Source organism: Dipodomys merriami, unplaced genomic scaffold (genome assembly GCF_024711535.1).
Source record: "Dipodomys merriami isolate MVZ:Mamm:240054 unplaced genomic scaffold, mDipMer1.0.p SCAF_138, whole genome shotgun sequence".
NCBI lineage: Eukaryota > Metazoa > Chordata > Mammalia > Rodentia > Heteromyidae > Dipodomys > Dipodomys merriami.
Window position 1 is genome coordinate 2,506,876 of NW_027202693.1, and position 19,387 is coordinate 2,526,262.

At 55.8% G+C, this 19,387-nt stretch overlaps 3 protein-coding genes across 10 annotated transcripts in view; 1 reads left to right on the forward strand and 2 right to left on the reverse strand.

Annotated features, from left to right (window-relative positions):
- Positions 1–1,817, forward strand: part of LOC138825609 (pyridoxal-dependent decarboxylase domain-containing protein 1) — a 42,347-nt gene extending 40,530 nt beyond the window's left edge. For all 5 annotated transcript variants that reach the window (XM_070020305.1, XM_070020304.1, XM_070020307.1 and 2 more), the window contains exon 23: positions 338–1,817. In XM_070020305.1, the coding sequence (XP_069876406.1) occupies positions 338–594 (257 nt within the window). In that variant the 3' untranslated portion in view covers positions 595–1,817. The remainder of the gene's footprint in view (positions 1–337) is intronic.
- Positions 1,818–2,137: 320 nt separating this feature from the next.
- On the reverse strand, positions 2,138–15,431 carry LOC138825611 (protein N-terminal asparagine amidohydrolase). 2 transcript variants are annotated; one of them, XM_070020309.1, is made up of 10 exons: positions 15,289–15,428; positions 8,400–8,502; positions 8,258–8,323; positions 7,892–8,000; positions 6,901–6,974; positions 5,940–5,993; positions 5,665–5,718; positions 4,997–5,094; positions 2,744–2,857; positions 2,138–2,470 (listed from the first exon to the last, which is right to left on the reverse strand). In XM_070020309.1, the coding sequence occupies exons 1-10, from the start codon at positions 15,367–15,369 to the stop codon at positions 2,285–2,287; spliced, it is 939 nt and encodes a 312-aa protein (XP_069876410.1). In that variant the 5' UTR covers positions 15,370–15,428; the 3' UTR covers positions 2,138–2,284. The 2 variants fall into 2 exon arrangements, with proteins under 2 accessions (XP_069876410.1, XP_069876411.1); XM_070020310.1 differs by lacking the exons at positions 8,258–8,323; positions 8,400–8,502 and having other exon boundaries at positions 15,289–15,431.
- Positions 15,432–17,358: 1,927 nt separating this feature from the next.
- Positions 17,359–19,387, reverse strand: part of LOC138825612 (RNA polymerase I-specific transcription initiation factor RRN3-like) — a 31,689-nt gene continuing 29,660 nt past the window's right edge. For all 3 annotated transcript variants that reach the window (XM_070020314.1, XM_070020312.1, XM_070020311.1), the window contains exon 18: positions 17,359–18,777. In XM_070020314.1, the coding sequence (XP_069876415.1) occupies positions 18,595–18,777 (183 nt within the window). In that variant the 3' untranslated portion in view covers positions 17,359–18,594. The remainder of the gene's footprint in view (positions 18,778–19,387) is intronic.

The window sequence follows — 19,387 nt, forward strand, 5'->3', positions numbered from 1 at the left end:
ACTGAGCCAACTTCCCAGCCCCTCCTCCTGATTCTTTACCTGAAGTCCTGTTTCTCTTCACTGCAGCCTAGCCATCATTGGCCTTGCAAACAGCCACTCATTCTTCTTGAGATTTAATCCCGATGTAGTGCCTCAGTGGCACCCTGGGGCAGGTTAGGGTCTGGAGACAGGCTGCCCGAGGCCGTGTGCCTGTCCTACCAGGACCAGAGGCTCTGGCCTGGCTTGTGAGTGCTCGTCTGCAAGCTGCCTGGCCAGGGATCTATGCATTAAAGCTTGTGACCGCAAAGGCCTGCAGTGCATCCCTGCGGCTCGGCGCCATCCATCCCGTCTCTCCTAGGCCACAAGCCCTTCAGGAGATCCGTGCGAGGCTCCGACACCGTGAGTGACACCAGCTCCGTCAGCCACATTGAAGACTTGGAGAAGATGGAACACCTGGCCAGTGGGTCGGAGCACAGTGGCCTAGAGTCCCCCAGTCCCGAGCAGCCCCCCGAGGCTCCCACGCCTCAGGCCAGCCCCACCAAAGCCCTCCAGAACAAGGCCCAGCACCCCGAAGATGACCGCCTGCAGGTAGAAGAGCTGGAGAGCTTGAGATAAGAGTTGAGTGGAGGTGTGAGGCTGCGCTGACCATGTTAAACTGAAAGCGTGCACCGGGCCATGTGCCCATGAGACAGTTCCTGTTGTTTGTGCAGAACCTGGACTTTTGCACAAATATATGCCTGAAAGCCAGGCTTTCTTGGAAGTCATTCATTGTATGCCTAACAGCTGCTTCCGCCCTGCCCAGCTGTACAGCACCATTCCCCTAAGTTACTACAGAACACTAGTCACGGAAGAGAACAGGGAAATTCAGGTGCCCGCCACTTGAAACGCTTGCTCTCATCTCTCTAAATGTAAAGATCAGGTTGCACAGACTTATTGCCAGGACTTGGGGTTCCCGCAGTATGCAGGTGACAGCATTCCTTGCCTGTCTTAGCAGAGCCGCAGGAGACACAGCCCTGGTTGGCTTGAAAGAGTGGGTTTCTCCTGGGACCCTAAGGAAGGACATGGCAGCCTGCTGTCCCCACTGCTGCTTTCCTGGAGGCTGAGGAAGGTCTGTGTCCGCGTGCACGCTCCGTGTGCGGCAGGACCTTTCCTCCCTTTTATACTACTCTTTGTAAACAGACCCGAGGACTCATCTGTTCAGATTAATTGTAAAGTCTCTTCTTGACCATATATCTGTATATTTTGAAATACTGGTAGCTTTTAAATCGGTGCCCTCCTGCACCGCCCACTTCTGTTCATCTGAAAGACTGGCGGAGGCTCCCCGACACGGAGCTGACACTAACGTGCTGCGTGCGCACTGCTCCCTGGAGGCCCTACTCAGGAGCCTGCAGCCCCTCCGCCCGGCCCCGCCCCCGAGGACGCTTGGGACCCTGCGGTCTCTTCCCCAACATGGCATCGCCTCCTGTAGCTGAAGATGCGGCCGAGAGGGTAGGAATTCACACTGGTTTGTGGACTGTTGTGTCGGAAGCCTTAGTTATACCACATTAAGCCTCTAATTACTCTGATCTAAAGTGATTTTTGACATTTGCCACTTGTCAAGATGCAATTTTCTTTCTTTTTTTTTTTTTTGGTGCAGATGATTAAACAGTCTTCCCTGTTTATTTGGTCAATGAAGTCTAACAGATAACATGGGGAAGGGTAAATTATCACCTTTAATGAGATTTTTAAGTGTTTTTATATATTTGGAATTGTTAAGTTTTGCGGAAACAAAATTTCCCCCTTGAGATACTATTTGAATGTTGGTTTCAATAAAGGTTCTTGGAATTGTTACGGGTGAACTCAGTTTAGAAACCTTACTGTTTATCAGGCACGGTAACATGTTTAGAAACAGAAAACGTTTCTAAAGATAGAATGTGCATAATCACTACAATTTGAGCATTTTACTAGTAGACTGCACAGCTTGGCCTCCCAGCGCGGTGAGATGAAGCTTCCGGAACACGTGGGGCCGCAGCTGTGTAATGCGCAAGTTGCTCAGTGGTTGGATTGCATTTCCCATGCTTCTGAGCGACAGCGCTTCCTGTCGCGCTGCTGCTCCGGCCCTCTCCGCTGACCGTTGACCTTATAGCAGGGAAGCACAAAGTCAACGTGAACACGTGCCTTTGCCAAAATAAGATTTTATTTTGAAAATTACGTATAAGACTGAGTACGAATGATGACCTAACACTACTGGATTGCAAATTCCTACCGATTATAAACCCCATCGATAGTCTTTGCCACGCCAAAAAGTTGCTTTCTTTGGTAATTCCTATTTGCAGCTTCTGGGAGAAGAAATCTTTTCCCATAGGCCGTCTTTATTCTTTTTGTAGAGGAGAGCTTGATTTCCAGGAAACAGCGTGTTCATGGGAGACGGGTTCTTCTTTAAGAACAGTAAGGTAGACCTGATGTGTTCAACGAAGTGTGGGGGCTCAGCCAGAGGGGAAGTAGAAAGGTTCTGAGAAAACAGAGATGGCGCATGAGAGAGGAGAGGCGGTACGTCCCGGTACGTCCCCCGTCCGGACACTCGGGGTCACGTTTGCTGGATGGATGTTGCGCACTCCAGCTGCTTGCTACCCTGCCTGTCCCCTTCTGTTGAGGACATTCCTATCCCCAACTGAGCACGCTGAGAGGTAAGCCTACCCGGTAGGAACAGCTCAGCTCTTCTCTGCTCTAGGCCCTTGTTTCCTTACAGGGGAGGAAGGCAGGGTCTGCAGATGGAAGTCCTCACCTCTAGTATGTGCTGGTCATCTTGTTGCAGCCAGAAGTCCACGTGTGGAAATGGCGTCCAGGAATACGGGCCTATCCGCAGCAGCTGTGTGTGTGCATCGTAGATGCTGATCATCTGGGGAGACAAGTCAAGGAGCGGAGGTAAGGCACGCTGCCATGGCCGCCTTGGGCTGCCACCACCTGAGTGCATCCGCGTGTCGCCTGCCCATGGCGGTGCTATCTGAGGCAGAGCGGCAGCTGTGCTCTGTGCTCCCTGGGGCTGCACAAAATGGCCATCTTGTTACTCACCTCTGGCTGCTTAGCTTGCAGTGTCTACTGGCCTACCAATAGAAAGGAAAACTTGAAGCCAGGCACCAATGGTGCACACCTAGAATCCTAGTCAGGAGGCTGAGATCTGAGGATGGAGGTTCAAAGTCAGCCTGGGCAGGAAAATCCATGAAACTCTTTCAAGTAACCAGCTATGGCTCAAGTGGTAAAAGTGCCAGCCAGCCTTGAGTGCAAAAGTAACAGCACTGAGGTCCTCCTAAGTTCAAGCCTCAGAACTGGCACAAATAAAAACATATAAAGCAGATTCACCAAATGATCCATCCCCCAAGTGCACAGCGGTGACTTAACCTGCAGTGCCCAGGCTAGACCGCTTGATTATTACTGGAATGCTGAGAATATTAAAAGGCCGGCAGAACAAACCACCTTTGCTACCAGGAATGCCATAGTTCCCAGACTTGAGCGTGTTTTATACTCTGAACATTTCTACAGCTCCTCCCACTCATTCCTCAAACTGGGCATGTGAGTATTTTTGTCTAATTTATTCTGGTAGTGCTAGGAATTGAATCCATGATCCTGCTCATGCTCATTAAGCAAACACTGAGCCCTATCTACAGCCCCTACTTTTTTAAAAATATTTTTTAATTTTTATTTATTTTTTGGTCAGTTGTGGGGCTTGAACTCTGGGCCTGGGCACTGTCCCTGTGCCCTTCAGCTCAAGACGAGTGCCCTACTGCTTGAGCCACAACACCACTTCTGGTTTTCTAGTGGTTTATTGGAAATAAGAGTCTCACGGGTGTTCCTGCCCAGGCTGGCTCTGAACCGGGATCCTCAGATCTCAGCCTCCTGAGTAGCTAGGATTACAGGCGTGAGCCACTGACACCTGGCTTTTAATTTTTTATTGAGATTAAATGACAACATAAATTTCACAGTATTGTAGGATAGTGACAAAGTCACAAATACATTTTAATCTTTACAAGGCAAATTGTCATTATCATGGTCTATAAAGTTTGTGAATTCTATAAACCTTGACAATACAACTATTTCTTCTGTGTTCGGGGTGTGTACCTTTCTTTCCTTTTGCTTAATGTGAGCTGTTCCCTCTTTCCCGCTCATTCCCCCTCCCATCCCTGCCCAATGCAGCTGATGGGCTCCTCTGATGGATTTTTTTTTCCTGTTTCCCTCTAATTCTGTGCCCTCCTCCTAGCTTCCCTCTACAGCCCCCCGCTTTTTTTAAAAGGGCGAAAAGCAAAGCACCCTTAATTGGCAAGGCTAGGCAGATAGGTGGCTCCCTGGGAGGGAGGGAAAGTGGTCCCTTGCCCAGCAGGGGAAGAAAGGCTGGGGGGGACCTCTGTCCCTTTCATTTGACCCAGGGCAGAGGCATGAAAATGTCTCGGGCTTTTCTTCTCCAGGGTGTGCCTTGTGCAGCCCCTACTTTTAAAATAGTCTTTAGGGCTGGGAAGATAGCTCAGCGGTAGAGTGCATGCTTTGCAAGCATGAGGCCCTGGGTTCGATTCCTCAGCACCACATAAACAGAAAAAGCTGGAAGTGGCGCTGTGGCTCCAGTGGTAGAGCGCTAGCCTTGAGCTGAAGAGCTGAGGGACAGCGCCCAGACCCAGAGTTCAGGCCCCATGGCCGGCAAAAAAAAAAAAAAAATAGTCTTTAAAAAGCACCTACAGCGTGGGGCCGTGCAGCTCACTTGCACACTCAAAGACTGAGGGGCCTTCCTCAGGCGATTAAGCTCTGTGGGATGTGATGCATCTTCAGTGGCCTGCTGGGGCCGGGTGTGAGTGGAGACGCGAGGTCCCCTCCACTCTCCTGCAGCTGTGAGGCAGAGACCTGGGTTCTGCACTTAGGGGTAAACCAAGTGTACACGGTCCTGGGGAACCTTAGCTTTCGAGAGGCAGCCATCAGCTCTTCTGGGGTTCTTCAGACTCCCTATTTGTGCCCTCTTCCTGCCTCCCGCTGCCCTCCAACAGTCTGCACTCACCGGGCCTCCTGCTAATGCCCTGGCAGCCCGCAGCTCTGCCTCTGGGCCTCGATCTCGAAAGGAGGCTCTGTAGATCTCAGCGGTTTTAATGTTGACAGCTGCAGGGGAAGAGGACTGATGTGACAAGAGCAAGTAGGGCTTTACACCCTGACAACATGCGCAGCAGCCAGAGTTGGGGGGGAGGAGGGGGCAGGACGCGGGAACAGGCCACGCCTGCAGCAGGCTGTGACTACTGTGCTTGATGCACACAGAATTATCGAGACTAAAAGAACTGAGCACCAGCTCAGTGGACAGGAGCTTCAAGACAGAGCAGAGTCCACCTCAGTGGAGCCAAGTTGGCGCTCCAGCCTCCAGATCGTGATCGAGGGGAGAGGGGGAGGGGCTCTTGAGCTCCGCACTTGCGTAGGATTCCTCTTGTCACCCAAGGGAAAGCGGAGGCCTGAGTGACAGTGTCGTCGGTGCGGGCACAGCTGTGCTGTTTTCTCTGCATGGCTTCACAGATGTGTTAGTGGAGCTTCATGCTCATGAGAAAGCCACAGAGCCAGGATTCGAACCCAAGGCTGTCCTGTTCCAACAGCAGTGGATCACAGGTCCGCCCCTCAAGACTCCAACCCCAAGCCTGCCTGTGCCCCTGGAACCACGCCAACCCTCCAATAAATGCTGCTTACCAATGCCGTAAATGACTGGGAAATGGTTTTCGTTTTCTTCCCGGTCATTTAATTCTAAAGAGAAACAACTGTAAGATACGGGGTCGGGATGCGCTATGCTGCTGTTCCTACTCTGTACAAATGAGGCCGGCTGAGTTTCCCTGCGACCTCCCGCCCCCTCCCTGCAGTTCCTCTGTCCCCCCCCCCCGTCCCGCCCCCCCACCTCCGGGAGTAAAGAGGCCACTGCAGCAGGGAGGAGTAGACAGCAAGCCTCACTAGGAAATGGCAGAACTTACCTGTCACGCACAGCGTTGCTAGGTGAATGTCCTCTTCTTGCTTGTCAAATTCACCTACAGTTAGGACGGGAAGGCTGACATCACTAGGGGAGAGGTGCGGGGCTGTCAGCTGCCTCTGCCCGCCATCCTCTATGGCCAGAACCAAGCGAGCTGCCGCCCGGCCCCGCGCCCCGGCTGCTCTGGGGACAGGCAGGGTGGTGCCTCACTTTCCGGCACGAATTGCACGTGTACTGCGATTCGGGTCCCGCCAGCTGCCTTTACCCACGGAATCCAGCCCTCCTCGCAAGCAGTACTTTTGTATTGTAATCCCCCTCCCCTTTTTGTGCCATTTCTACCTAGGACTTGAACTCAGAACCTGGGCACTGATCCTATTCAAGGCTAGCACTCTAGCACCTGAGACACAGCTCCACTTCTGGCTTTTTGATAGTTAAGTGGAAGTAAAGAGTTCATGGACTTTCTGGCCTGGACTGGCTTTAAACCATGATACTCAGATCTCAGCCTCCTGCCTTTTGATCTCAGCCTCCTGCCTCCACTTCTAGGCACGCGCCACCACGCCCAGCCCCTAACAATGTTCAGTGTCTGCAGAACTGTCCTACTGAGACATCACACAGTTCCATTTGTCACGAGTGTTGCTCAGCCTTGGGCCAAAGTGTGTGCACATCAGGTGACTCAGGTCCCCAGAGGTAGAGATGTGACCCTCCCACCCCCGCGAGCCCCTGCCTGCGCTGCCGCCTGCGCGTCCAGCACCGCCCTGGGCACTTCTGCCAGGCTGCGGGCGGGCTGCCACAGTCCCATGGCAGCTATTCTAACTGTGCCAGTTCCGTTCACTGTGGACTCCGCTCCGAGGGATCAGTCTGCGACTGCAGCCGGCCCAGGCTTGTCGGCACGTGGCTCGCTGCTCTGCTACCGGGGGTGTTTACCACGAGCAAGCACGGGAACGGAGGGAGAAGGTGGCACTTACTAAGCAGCTGGTGGGTCAGTTTCTGGGATAACTGCCTGTCGTCACTGAAGCCTCCCACGAGGTGCACCTCCAGCCTGGAAGAGAGGGGACAGGGCTCAGAGTCAGTGGGACACAGGGACACAGGGCGTGTGCATGTTTAGTGATGGGTGCTGGGGTCCTCCTCGGCGCCATCAGCCACCTCTAGCACCAGCCCCTTCTGCAAGAGGCTGAGCATCAGCAGGGTCCCTGTGGGGGCAACTGTGTGGAGGCCCTGAGATGCAGGAGGAGAGAGAAAGGCCGTGGCCCCGCCCTGCTTGCAGTCACGTGCGTGTGCCTGGCAGTGTTCCCAGGAGGGCGATAGCTGCAAAAGCAGACTTTCTTCACTGCCACCCTCCCCAGCCCCGCAGCCGGTGCTGCTGTCCACCTGCCTGCTCTCAGACACTAAACCCGCCGCCCAAGGAACACACAGGACCCATCCCGCATGCTGCCTCCAGGCACACAGAATACCTAACCTGGCCCCCGAGCTGCTGAGCCACCTGCAGGGGGCGGTGTTGCCCCAGCCAGCCACGTGCACCTGCGCACATTCACATTTTAGGAGGAGGGAGGGAGGCTGGCCTTCTGTTCCCTGGGACCTAAGCGTGGAGTTGGCCGGGCCGGCTCACGGGGCAGGTAAGGTGGAGAAGAGAGCGGGGTCTAGTGACGGAGGAGGGGACGGGGTGTGGGCACTGGTGTGGCAGCTGGCCCCGGGCTGTGTGCCTACACAAACGAGGGGCTCCACTGTGTACCGCTTGTGTAACGTGCTGTGTGGGGGACATTGGGGGGATGGGGATGGGCAGGCCGGTTCGGAACCCACAAACAGCCCATGCTGGAGAAGTGACCGAGTGGCGGCGGAAGGTTGGCGGTGTGGCTGGGCCTGGCACGGGAAAGTAGGTTGTCACTTGAGGGCTCAAAGTCAAATGTCCACTGCCAGCCAGCGCCGAGCCCGTGCCCTCCACGCCAGCGCGGCGCTCACCTTCCACACTGCGCGTGGTCGGAGAAGGACTTGATGGCGTTCATGATCAGCAGCACCTCGGCCTTGGTGTCCGACCCGTCACAGTGCGTCAGGCAGGTGGCCCCGTTACCTGGAGAAGAAGGGGACATGGCTCTGTTAGTCCTCGCGGCAAGCATGCACGCGAGCCAAGGCCGCTCCTGTCCACTCGGCCCACCTCATCTTTGGATGCCCTGGGAAAGAGAGACAGAGACAGGGATAGAGAAGAGAGAGCAGCCGCGCTGCCAGCCAACCCATTCCGACCAGGACACCAGACAGATGCCAGCAGCCAGCCGGCCCGGCGCGTGCGCGGAGGGGTCACGTGGCTGCTTCCTTCGCCTCTGAGCATACCTGTGTGCCTCAGGACCACAATGTGACAAGTGGTGGCATCATCAGAACCCAGAATGGAGACGGAGCCTGTTCGAAAAAGAAATAAAATGAAGCATCCGGTCGCCTCGGGGAGCAGCGCCCACTTGACGGCTTCCTAACCTACCATCCTTTGGGGAGGTGACTGCAAGCTCTCTTTGCTGGACATACAGAAGGCCCTGGGGTCCCACTTGCTGAACACACTGACCTCTGAGAAGTCTGGCTCTTTCCTGTTTAATTAAAACAAAATAAATAGCGAGTGTAAATTAGTGAGGCGTGAGTAACTAGGGCTGGGGAGAGCCGAGGTGTTCCTGGGCCTCCGATGTGTCTCGTGTGCTCTGTCACACTGCAGCAACGCCAGCACGCACAGAGGTGCTTAAATCTCCTGAGGAGGGAGGTGCACGAATGCTCAGCAGTGCTTGGCTCCACAGTGGAGAGATGCCTGACCATGTCGGAGCAGTGGTGGGTGACCCCCCACCCCCAGCCCTTCGCTTTCAGAGACAAGGGTGAAGGCCTTCCCGATCTGCTCATCTAGGAATTCCACTTCTGCCAGTGCATAATGAGAAAGGACCTCAACATGGGCCCACTGCTGTTGCTCAGAACTGCCAGAGCCTGGGAGCAACAAACACGGCCACGAGTAAAGGAGAGGGCGGGAGAACATCTCACTGTTCACTAGAAGACACGGCATGAAAGGGTAAATTTCCAAAGAGCTGTAAACACTATTACTACCATCATGGCGAAATGCTTTTTCACACCAGGAAAGCACTAGAAGAAGATTCACAGACTCACAGCTGGCCTGATGCAAACGCGACTGTCACTCTGCCTTTGCTCTAGTGTCGGAATGTTCTGTGATCTCTAATTAAAGACAGGGCATGAGCCGGGCACTGGTGGCTCACGCCTGTCATCCTAGCTACTCAGGAGATTGAGATCTGAGGATCGAGGTTCAATGTCAGCCCAGGCAGGAAAGTCCATGAAACTCTTATGTCCAATAAACCACCAGAAAACCAGAAGTGGTGCTGTAGCTTAAGTGGTAGAGCGCTAGCCTTGAGCTGAAGAGCTGAGGGACAGCGCCCAGGCCCAGAGTTCAAGCCCCACAACCGACAAAAAAAAAAAAAACAGGACATGTGTCAAATATTTGAGTATTTGCATCAATTCTTACACAGTAAGCCGTTACTGCGACCCCCGCACTTGGGAGGCAGAGGCTGGACACACTACCCAAGAGTAGAACACCTGCTAGGAAGTGTGAGCCCCAGTTCAAGCCCCAGTATGGCCAAAAAAAAAAAAAAGGAAAGCGAAGCGCATGTGCATGCGCAGCGTGTGGCTCAGGGGCAGAACACTTGCCAAGCATGCACAAGCCCTGGGTTCCAGCTCTAGCACCATGGAAAATGAAAGAACTTGCCGGGCGCTGGTGGCTCATGCCTGTAATCCTAGCTACTCAGGAGGCTGAGATCTGAGGATCGCGGTTCAAAGCCAGCCCGGGCAAGAAAGACCATGAGACTCCTATCTCCAATAAACCACCAGAAAACCGGAAGTGGCGCTGTAGCTCAAGTGGTAGAGCGCTCGCCTTGAGCTGAAGAGCTGAGGGACAGCGCCCAGGCCCAGAGTTCAAGCCCCATGACCGACAAAAAAAAAAAGAAAATGAAAGAACTTAATGTGGTTAAACTCTTCAGTGGAAGAATTATAGACACTTTCAAAAATGTAAAGCTAACAGGTCTCAGTTTCCCCCCTTCCACTCCTCCACTGGAGGCCCCACTCTGGTCTCCTGCAGATGCTCCACCACCTCCCAAGCTCCTTGAAGGTTTGCGCCTCATTTCCTAACAAAACAGAGGACGAAAGCCAGGCGCAGGTGGTTTACATCTGTAATCACAGCTACTCAGGAGCCTCAGATCTGAAGACTGTCAAAGCCAGCCTGGGCAGGAAAGTTCATGACTCTTTATCTCCAATTAATTGCTAAGAAGTACTTTGTGGAGTTGTGTCTCAAATGCAGAATGCTAGACTTGAGCACAAAAAAGCTCAGGGGCAGTGCCCAGCCCCTGAGTTCAAGGCCCAGAGCTTTCACCAAACGAAAAGCAGGAAAAAAAATCGTATAGGTGACACTGCAACTTGAATTTCATACAACGCCCCATGTGATAGAATATAACTCTTTTAGCTAGGTACTGGAGACTCACACCTGGAATCCTCGCTATTCAGGAGGCTGCGACGGAGGCTCGGTCTGCCCAGGCGGAAATAATCAACAAAATGTGTTCATGGTACAGCACCAGCCATGAGGGAAAAAGCCAAGCAGAACAAGAGGCCCCAAGTTCAAGCCCCAGTACACATGTGCTTGTGTATACACACACACACATACAAACAGGACTGGAGGTATGGCTCAAGCGGTAGCAACCTCTCAAGGCCTTGAGTTCAAAGCCCAGCATCACCCAAAAGAAAAAAAAAGTAGAAACAAGGGCAGTGGTGTAGCTCAGCAGGAGAGGGCTCTCTAACACCCAACACTGCGGGGCGTGCACCAACATCATGGGCTTCTGGGAAGCAAGGGAGTTACAACCACTGGTCCTGGGGAAGCCACTCTGGGCAGCACAGCCCTTCCGTGGGTGGCAATGGTCTGCGCATGCGCCAAGGGCCTTTCCGTGGGCTGGCAATGGTCTGCGCATGCACGAAGGGCCTTTGCGTGGGTTGGCAATGGTCTGCGCATGCGCCCAAGACCTTTTCGTGGGTTGGCAATGGTCTGCGCATGCGCCCAGCCATGTGCCCTCCCCCCACCCCACCCCACCCCCAGCTGTGACTGAGGCGCTTGCTATGCTTTTCCTGAACCTCATGATTTCATGGAAACAACCCCATGGCTAATGGCCACAGCGCTGAGTCCTACAAGTGCCAGAGTCAGACACTGCAGGGATGCTGGCCTGGCTCCACGGCTGCCAGAAGATGGGGCCTGCCTGGGACAGGCCACTCAACCCTCCGTCCAGTCCACGTGTGAAAGAAAAAGACCTAGGGCCGCCTCTGCCATCCAGGGGGTCTGGGAGACCTGCGGCCTGGCCACCCCACGGCCCCGCCCCCGTCCCCAGCGCGGGCCTGAAAGCACCTGTGACTGTAGCTCCCCAGACACACACACACCCAGGATCAAGTTTAGTTCCAAACCAGGCACTGTAACACATAAAAACAGAACCTAAAGTGATAACCATAAAGTAGAACAATCCCAACAATACACTGAAAGAAGAATGGCTCACAATTTATGAATTGTTAATATTCTAGAACTTTCCACGTAATATTTTCAGACTGTGGTTGGCTGAAGTGTTACACTGCAGACAAGGGGAGACTGTAGCCTTCTAGGCATCCGACTGCTGAAAGAGACCGTGGGGAACACGAGTATGTGTCATCACACCCAGGCCCTGGCGGCTCACACCCATAATCCTAGCTACTCGGGAAGCCGAGATGCGGATCATGATTCCAAGCCAGCCCAGGCAGGAAAGTCTGTGAGAAGCTTATCTCCAATAAACTACTCAGAAAAAGTCAGAAGTGGTGCTGTGACTCAAGTAGTAGAGTACTAGCCATGAGCACAAAGAGGCTCAGGGACAGTGCCCAGGTTCTGAGTTCAAGCCCCAGGACTAGCAACAACAACAAAAGTTATGTTCACAAGGTACTGGTGGCTCACACTTGTAATCCGAGCTACTCAGAAAGCGGAGATCTGAGAATCCAGGTTCAAAGCCAGCCCAGAAAGGAAAACATCCAGGAGACTTACCTCCTCCAATTAACCAACCAAAAAAGTCAGAACTGAAGGCATGGCTATTGGCAGAGTGTTAGAGAGGAATATCCAAGTGCGAGCTCAAGGCCCTCAGTTCAAGCACCAGGAAACACACACACACACCCCTACCTGATGGGCACTACTGGCTCACATCTGAAATCCTAGCTACAAGAGGCTAAGATGTTAAGATGGTAGATAAAAGCCAACCTGGACAGAAAAGTCTATGAGGCTCCATATCCAATTAGCCAACAAAAAGCCAGACTGGAGTCACAGATTAAGTGACAGAGTGCCAGCTGGGAATAAGCTGCTTGGCTTGTACAAAGCCATGATTTCAAGCAGCATACAAAAAAGTGCATCATATACCTATCCAAAAAAAGCCTCAGGTTGGGTACCTGTGGCTCACACCTCAGGTGGCAGAGATCTGAGGATTGAGGTTCGAAGCCAGCCCAGGCAGGAAAGTCTGTGAGACTTTTATCTCCAATAAACCACCAAAAAAGCTGGAAGTGGTGCTGTGGGTCAAGTGGTCAAGCAGATTTTTTTTTTTGCCAGTCCTGGAGTTTGAACTCAGGGCCTGGGTACTATGCCTGAGCTTCTTTTGCTCAAAGCTAGCATTCTACCATTTGAACCACAGTGCCACTTCTAGCTTTTTCTGTTTATGTGGTACTGGGGAATCAAACCCAGGGCTTCATGAATTCTAGACAAGCACTCTACCACTGAGCCACATTCTCAGTCCTTGAGCACTAGACGAGTAAAAGAAACAGAGACAGAACCCAGGCCCTGAGTTCAAGCCCCAGGACTGGCAAAAAAAATAACCCAAAATATGAACTAGAGCTGTAACCAAAGATAATTATGTGTGTGTACACACATACATATATAGTATTTTCTGTGGTTTGGCATAGCATCTCCCTGTGTAGCTGAGTGCTGTGGACACACCTACAATCCTAGCTACTCAGATCCTGAGATGTGGGGATCTTGGGTTTCAGTGCCAGCCAGGCAAACAAATCAGACATATCTCCAATTACCTTTAAGCAAGCAGTGGAGCACCAACTATGAGCAAAAAACACTGAGGAAGAATGACACACCCTGAGTTCAAGCCCTCATACACACGCGCGTGCACGCACACACGCGCGCACACACACAATCTCACTATGCAGCCCAACCTGACCTGGAATACTCAGTCCTGCCTCTGCCCGAACCTCCCACGTGCTGGGATTACAGGTGGACACCACCATCTCTGACTAGTTTATATTATCTTTTTCCCTAAAATAGCACATGCTGCTCATTTCTCCCAAGAGCTTTTAGGTGAAGGCTCCATCACAGCCCTCAGCGACCGAGATTCGCTTCCTCTCCTCCCCATGTGCCCAAGGCCAGGAAAACTGGCCAGGACCCAAGGGTCCCCCAGAGGCCCACCCTGGATCCCGCCACCCTGTTCCCGTCAAGTGAGCTGCTCCCCACTCTGCAGCCTTTCCAGACCCTGCTCCCTAAACAGGCCAAAACCCACCTCCAGGGGCCCCTCCATGAATGGACACTGATCACTTCCTGCGTGCAAACTTGCAGACATACAACAGAATTCCTTAGGTGGTTCAAATGTTTTCCTTGGCCAGCACTACTACGGCCTTCACTAGCTGTCTGACAGGAACCCAGCACTAGGAAAGCGAGCTAGCCCAGTGCCCTGCCTCGAAGCGGCGAGCGCCAAGATCCTGTCTCCAGTTCATCAACAAAAAGCCAGAAGTGGAGCTGTGGCTCAAATGGTAGTGTGACCAGGCCCTGAGTTCAAGCCCCAGTACAGGCACACAAATGGGGGGGGAGGAGGAGGAGGAAGAGGAAGGGGAGGAGGAGGAGGAGGAGGAGGGAGGAAGAAGAGGAGGGAGGAAGAGGAAAGAGGAGAAAAAAAGGGGGAAGTGGGAAGGGAGGGAGGGAGGGAGGGAAGGGAGGAACAGAGGGAGGGAGGGAGAGGGGGAGGGAAGGGAGGGGGGAAGGAAGGGAGGGAGGGAAGGAGGGAGGCAGGGAGGGAGGGAGGGAAGGAGGGAGGCAGGGAGGGAGGGAAGCAGGGAGGGAGGGAGAGAGAGGGAGGGAAGGGAGGAACAGAGGGAGGAAGGGAGAGGGGGAGGGAAGGGAGGGGGGAAGGAAGGGAGGAAGGAAGGAAGCAAGCAAGCAAGGAAGGAAGGAAGGGAGGGAGGGAGGGAGGGAGGCAGGGAGGGAGGGAAGCAGGGAGGGAGGGAGAGAGGGAGGGAGAGAGGGAGGGAAGGGAGGAACAGAGGGAGGGAGGGAGAGGGGGAGGGAAGGGAGGGGGGAAGGAAGGGAGGAAGGAAGGAAGGAAGGAAGGAAGGAAGCAAGCAAGGAAGGAAGGAAGGGAGGGAGGGAGGGAGGGAGGCAGGCAGGGAGGGAGGGAGGCAGGGAGGGAGGGAGGCAGGGAGGGGGAAATTCCAGGGCAGCAAGGAGCGCAGGTGCCGCCCTGCAGGGCTCTGTCTGCCCGACTGTCAGTCTGTCTGTCGGTCTGTCTGACGTTGGGCCCAGGAAGTGAACCCTGCGGGCCGAAAGCCCCGGCGGAGCGGGCGGGGCGGGGAGGACGGCGGTCGGAGGCGGCCGGCGCGGGGAGCCCGCCCGACCTTCCCAGGCGGCCACTCAGGGGCAGCGCCCGAGGCCCCGAGTTCGAGCCCCGGCCGGGCCGGCGCGCGAGCGGACAGCGGGGCGCGGCGCCCCGTCGGCGCCCTGACTGGGGCGTTCGCGCCCCGCCCCGGCCCGCTTCCCAGGGGGGTCCCCGAACCCGCGGAGCCCTGGCCCGGACAAAGCAGGAAAGCGCGGCCACGCGCGCGCGCTCCCTTCCCCGGGGCGTGTCCTCCCGGTCCAGCCGGGGCACGCGCGCGCGGCGGGCTTCCTTCCGGCCGGGAACAACGGGGCGCCCGACGCCCCGCGAGGGGAGGAAGGCGCGGGGAGCCCCCCCCGCCGGGCTCCGTCCCCACACGCAGCGCTCCGCCCGCCCGGGCTGGGGTGCGCACCGGCCGGGTCCGGAAACGGGGGCACGGACGCGCCGGGAACCCTCGGGGCGCGGTGCTGGGCGACCTTGGGCCGGTCGCCTAACCTCTCCGACGCTCGGGTCTGACGGGCCCGGGCTTCCGAAGGCTGGGGGCGGAAGGCGCTCCGCGGTCCCGAGACGTCGAGGCCGGCCGCGCCCGCGGCGCTCGCCCGCGCCAAGTTCAAACTCCGTCCCGGGAAGCCCGGAGGCGGCGGCGGGTGTCCCTCGGCCCGCCCCGGAGCCCCCCGCGCCGGCCGCGCTCACCTCCAGACACGGGTGGGCTCGGACCAGCTCCGCCGCCGACTGCGGCAGCCGCACTCGCCGCCCGTCCACGAGCAGCGGCATGGCCGAGGCGGCCGCCCCGGCTGACCCAGGGAGGCGGCGGCCTCCGCTGCCCGGCGCCCCCGGCGCCGCCGCCGCCGCCGCCGCGTCCCCGCCCTCGGCCGCTCGAGACACCTCGCCTCTCTTCGTCGCGGGCGCTGCCGGGAAATGTAGTCCTGACGGAGGTGGTCCCCACCGAAGAAGGCTGAGGAAGCGTCCGGCAGGGCCCGGGGCCTTTCGGGAAATGTAGTCCAAACGCAGGACGCGAAGCCGGCCAGGAGACTGGCCGGGCATCGCAAGGGACGCCGGGAAATGCAGTCCCCGAAGCGTGGTGGTGACGTGCTCCGGGCAGCTGTGGCCTGAGGAGCGGGTCCGAGGGGACGCGCACCCCGCCGCGGCGAGCGCGTTCAAGACGCCGCCCCGGGCCTCCCCGGCTGGGCGCGCGCTTCCTGGAGAAACCACTGCGCCGCTGGCGTCCGGGTTCCGCGGGCGCCCCCTCCCCGGCGCGCGTCCGTGACCTCAGGACCGCGCGCCTGCTGCTCGCCCCAGACCTCCGCGCGGACGGGCCCCGCGCGCCGCGCGCACCCCGCTCCTCAGCCCGTCCGGCCCCGCGCACCCCGCTCCTCAGCCCGTCCGCGCGCCGTGCGCACCCCGCTCCTCAGCCCGTCCCCGCTCCTCAGCCCGTCCCCGCTCCTCAGCCCGTCCCCGCTCCTCAGCCCGTCCGGCCCCGCGCACCCCGCTCCTCAGCCCGTCCGCGCGCCGTGCGCACCCCGCTCCTCAGCCCGTCCCCGCTCCTCAGCCCGTCCCCGCTCCTCAGCCCGTGCGCACCCCGCTCCTCAGCCCGTCCCCGCTCCTCAGCCCGTCCGCGCGCCGCCGTGCGCACCCCGCTCCTCAGCCCGTCCGGCCCCGCGCCGTGCGCGCCCCGCTCCTCACTAACGTGCGGGAGGCCGCAGCTTGCGGTGACTCCCAAGCCAGTGCTCGCCACACGTCCGGCCCGCGCCGCTGGCGCGGTGGTTCCCAGCGGTGAGGGGGCGCGTGGGGCTGCGGGGCCGGGCCCTGGCACCCGCTGGCACCTCGCAGGTGATCTCACAGGGGCCGGAACCTGAAGGCCCCCCTTGCCCACCGCGCACGCAGGCCCTCCCAAGGCTGGCTTGAAGCGCGCCCTGTGGCTCAGGTGGTAGAGCGCCAGCCTCGACCCGAGTTCAAGCCCCTGTACTGGCGCGCGCTTCGTGCACCGCCCCCCCCCCCTTGTTAAAATTCGTATCCTCTTCCAAGGAGATGTCGTTACCCCCCACCCCCCATTCCTTCAAAGCTTGTAATGGGAAACCTGAGTCCGGCCTGAACTCCCCTCCATTCCCCGGCCTCAGCAGTCCAAGTGCTGGGATGGCCGCTGCGCGCCACCACCCTGCCAGCACGGTGCTGCCGTGATCAGGCCTGTCCCTCTTGGCTCAGAGCTGCTGACACTAAGACTGGTGGACCACATTCACTAGTTTGTGTTGATTCTGAACAGCCCGAACAACAGCGCAGTTTTCCCTCAAGAAGCAGAGCCGGGCTGGGAAGGTGGCTCAGTGGTAGAGCGCTTGCCTCGCATGCCTGAGGCCCCGGCTTCCATTTCTCTGCGCCACATATGCAGAAAAAGAAGCCGGAAGTGGCGCTGTGGCTCAAGTGATAGAGCGCTAGCCTTGAAGAGCTGAGGGACAGTCTGGGAAGCTGTTTTCCCATGCAGAAACAGTGCGTTAAGCACCCCAACCAGCTTTACAATTCGTTTTTTTTTTTGGGTCCAGACGTGGGGCCTGGCCTCTGGGCCTGGGCGCTGTCCCTCAGCTCTTCAGCTCAAGGCTAGCGCTCTACCACTTGAGCCACAGCGCCACTCCAGCTTTTTTCTTTTTGCTTATGTGGTGCTGAGGAATTGAACCCAAGGCCTCAGGCATGCAAGGCAAGCGCTCTACCACTGAGCCATCTTCCCGGCCCCTACAATTCGTTTTTAAAGCAAACCCAGAAATCCTAAGAGTATTTATGTGAAATGTCTTTATTAAGACAACCCCATTTATTGGCATATGAATGAAAATTTCAGATTAAATATTGCATTATTTTCACAATAGCTACTGTAGTCAACCCCCTTTGAAGTTGAACAGTTATTTGTAAATCTAACCTTGTACACTATTAACTACTTCCTAAGTCGCCAAGACCCATCCCCTCCCTCTGCGTTGTGCTTTATCCTGTACACAAAGGCTATCTTTTTGTCAGCAGTTAAAAAGAGAACCTAAGGCTCTCAAGTGACTTTCCACAAGCCACCAAAGATAATCACCACTACCCAAAGACTTTTTAATACAAATTTCTTTTTTTCAAAAAGGTTATTTACAGACTGGAATTGAAATCCCACATTGCAGTCAACGTAATGACAGAAGAGCAAGCATAGAAGGCCCTGGAGAAGAGCAAGTGGTTCATTACAAAATATCTGTGGATCAAGAAAATACTGCTCCATTTTAAATAAATACAAGTAGAGAAAAATAAATAGGCATAAAAGTGGCCATTTTCACAAATACATAAAACAAGTAAACAAGCCTGGGCTTTATAAGCAACAGCTGAACGTCACACCCACACTGAGGACAAACGAGCAACACTGGCCACCCAACAATCGAGAAGATTGTTTTCCTGTTTGGACAAAGAAATAACCCAGTGTAACGGGCAGGAAGCGGCGCCTGACTGGCAGGCCACTTCCGGTCAGCAGGAGCCCATTCCTGTACTGCACAGCATCTACTGCCAGGACTCTGCAGTCCTCTCCCCTTCCCTGCTGCTCCTCTGGCCTCTGCAGTCTCAGACTTCCTTCCATGCCGGCTCACACTGTGAGCTTCCCAGCACACAAAACAGCGGGGAGCAAAGGAACAGATCTCCCAAGTCCTCCCAGGGAGGGCTCGTCCTAAAGACCTTGTCACCGGTCAGGCCAGCTCAGGCCAGCGGAGCCTGGGGCTTCTGACAGGAACCCATGTGGAAACAATCACCCGCTGAAACTCCCGGGGCCCACAATACTAATCACATAACAAGCCACGTACACATTAAAGACCAACACGCACTTCCCACTGAAGCCCCTGTCCCGTGTCACACGCTGGACACTCGAATCTTTGCCTCTCATCTGAGGAGAACCAAAGGAAGAGACAACACTCCACACACTCGTGGACCTGCAACGCCCGTGGCACGCGCTGCCTCTAGTAAAGGAGCCGGACAGCCTCCCTCGAAGGACAGCGAGCCTCAGTCACAGATCCTCGAGACCACTGGGGACTGGCCTGGCGCATACAGCAAGGGGGGCGACCCCACGCTGCTGGAAGGGCTGCGGAAGTGGGCATCGAAGGAGCTCGGCGTGAGCCCGATGGTGGCTTCACTCTGTGCTGCTTCGCCTTTCAGAAAATCGTCATCCTCATCTTCCACTGCCATCTGCACAGAAAACTGAGCGTCAGGAAGACAAGTGCCCGTGACAACCCCTCCATCCTACACCCCCTGCCCTGCCCCTCACCATGCCAGGTCTTGGGGCATGCGATGAAGTCTTCCTTTTGAAAGACTAGAACCTCTTTGTTATAAATCACCCACAAAAATGTTCATCTGTCTGAGATTTGACTTTCAAAGAGATTTTAAGCTCCAAGAGGGCAGGTAGCCCCCAAAACAGAAAATACTCAGAAAAACAATAAAAACTTTCTAGAAGATGGGTTGGAAAGGTGGCTTCACAGTAGCTGAGCACCATTTTAAGAAAACCTTGCTGGGTGCTGTTGGCTCACACCTGGAATCGTAGCTACAAGCTTATTTTCAATGAACTGTTTCCCAAAGCCAGTATGCGAAGCATTTTGCTCATCAAAAATTCAGCACTGGGGTTTGAACCCAAGTTTGCTAGATAGGTGCTCTACCACTTGAGCCACTCTGAGAGCTGTGTCTGAACCAGCACTACTGCTGTAGGCCTGGACTGGGATCACCCTATTTGTGTTTCCCTTTGTTGCCGGAATGATGGGTGCATACCACCAAGCCTTACTCTTGGCTGCGGTGGAAATCTCCA

Excerpts from the sequence above, each read along its gene's own strand:
- LOC138825611 (XM_070020309.1), bottom strand. The coding sequence starts at position 15,369 with ATGCCGCTGCTCGTGGACGGGCGGCGAGTGCGGCTGCCGCAGTCGGCG. Across the intron at positions 8,503-15,288 it reads GAGCCCACCCGTGTCTGGAG|GAAAGAGCCAGACTTCTCAG; the intron begins GTGAGCGCGGCC and ends TTAATTAAACAG. Across the intron at positions 2,471-2,743 it reads ATGACCAGCACATACTAGAG|AACCTTTCTACTTCCCCTCT; the intron begins GTGAGGACTTCC and ends CTGTTTTCTCAG.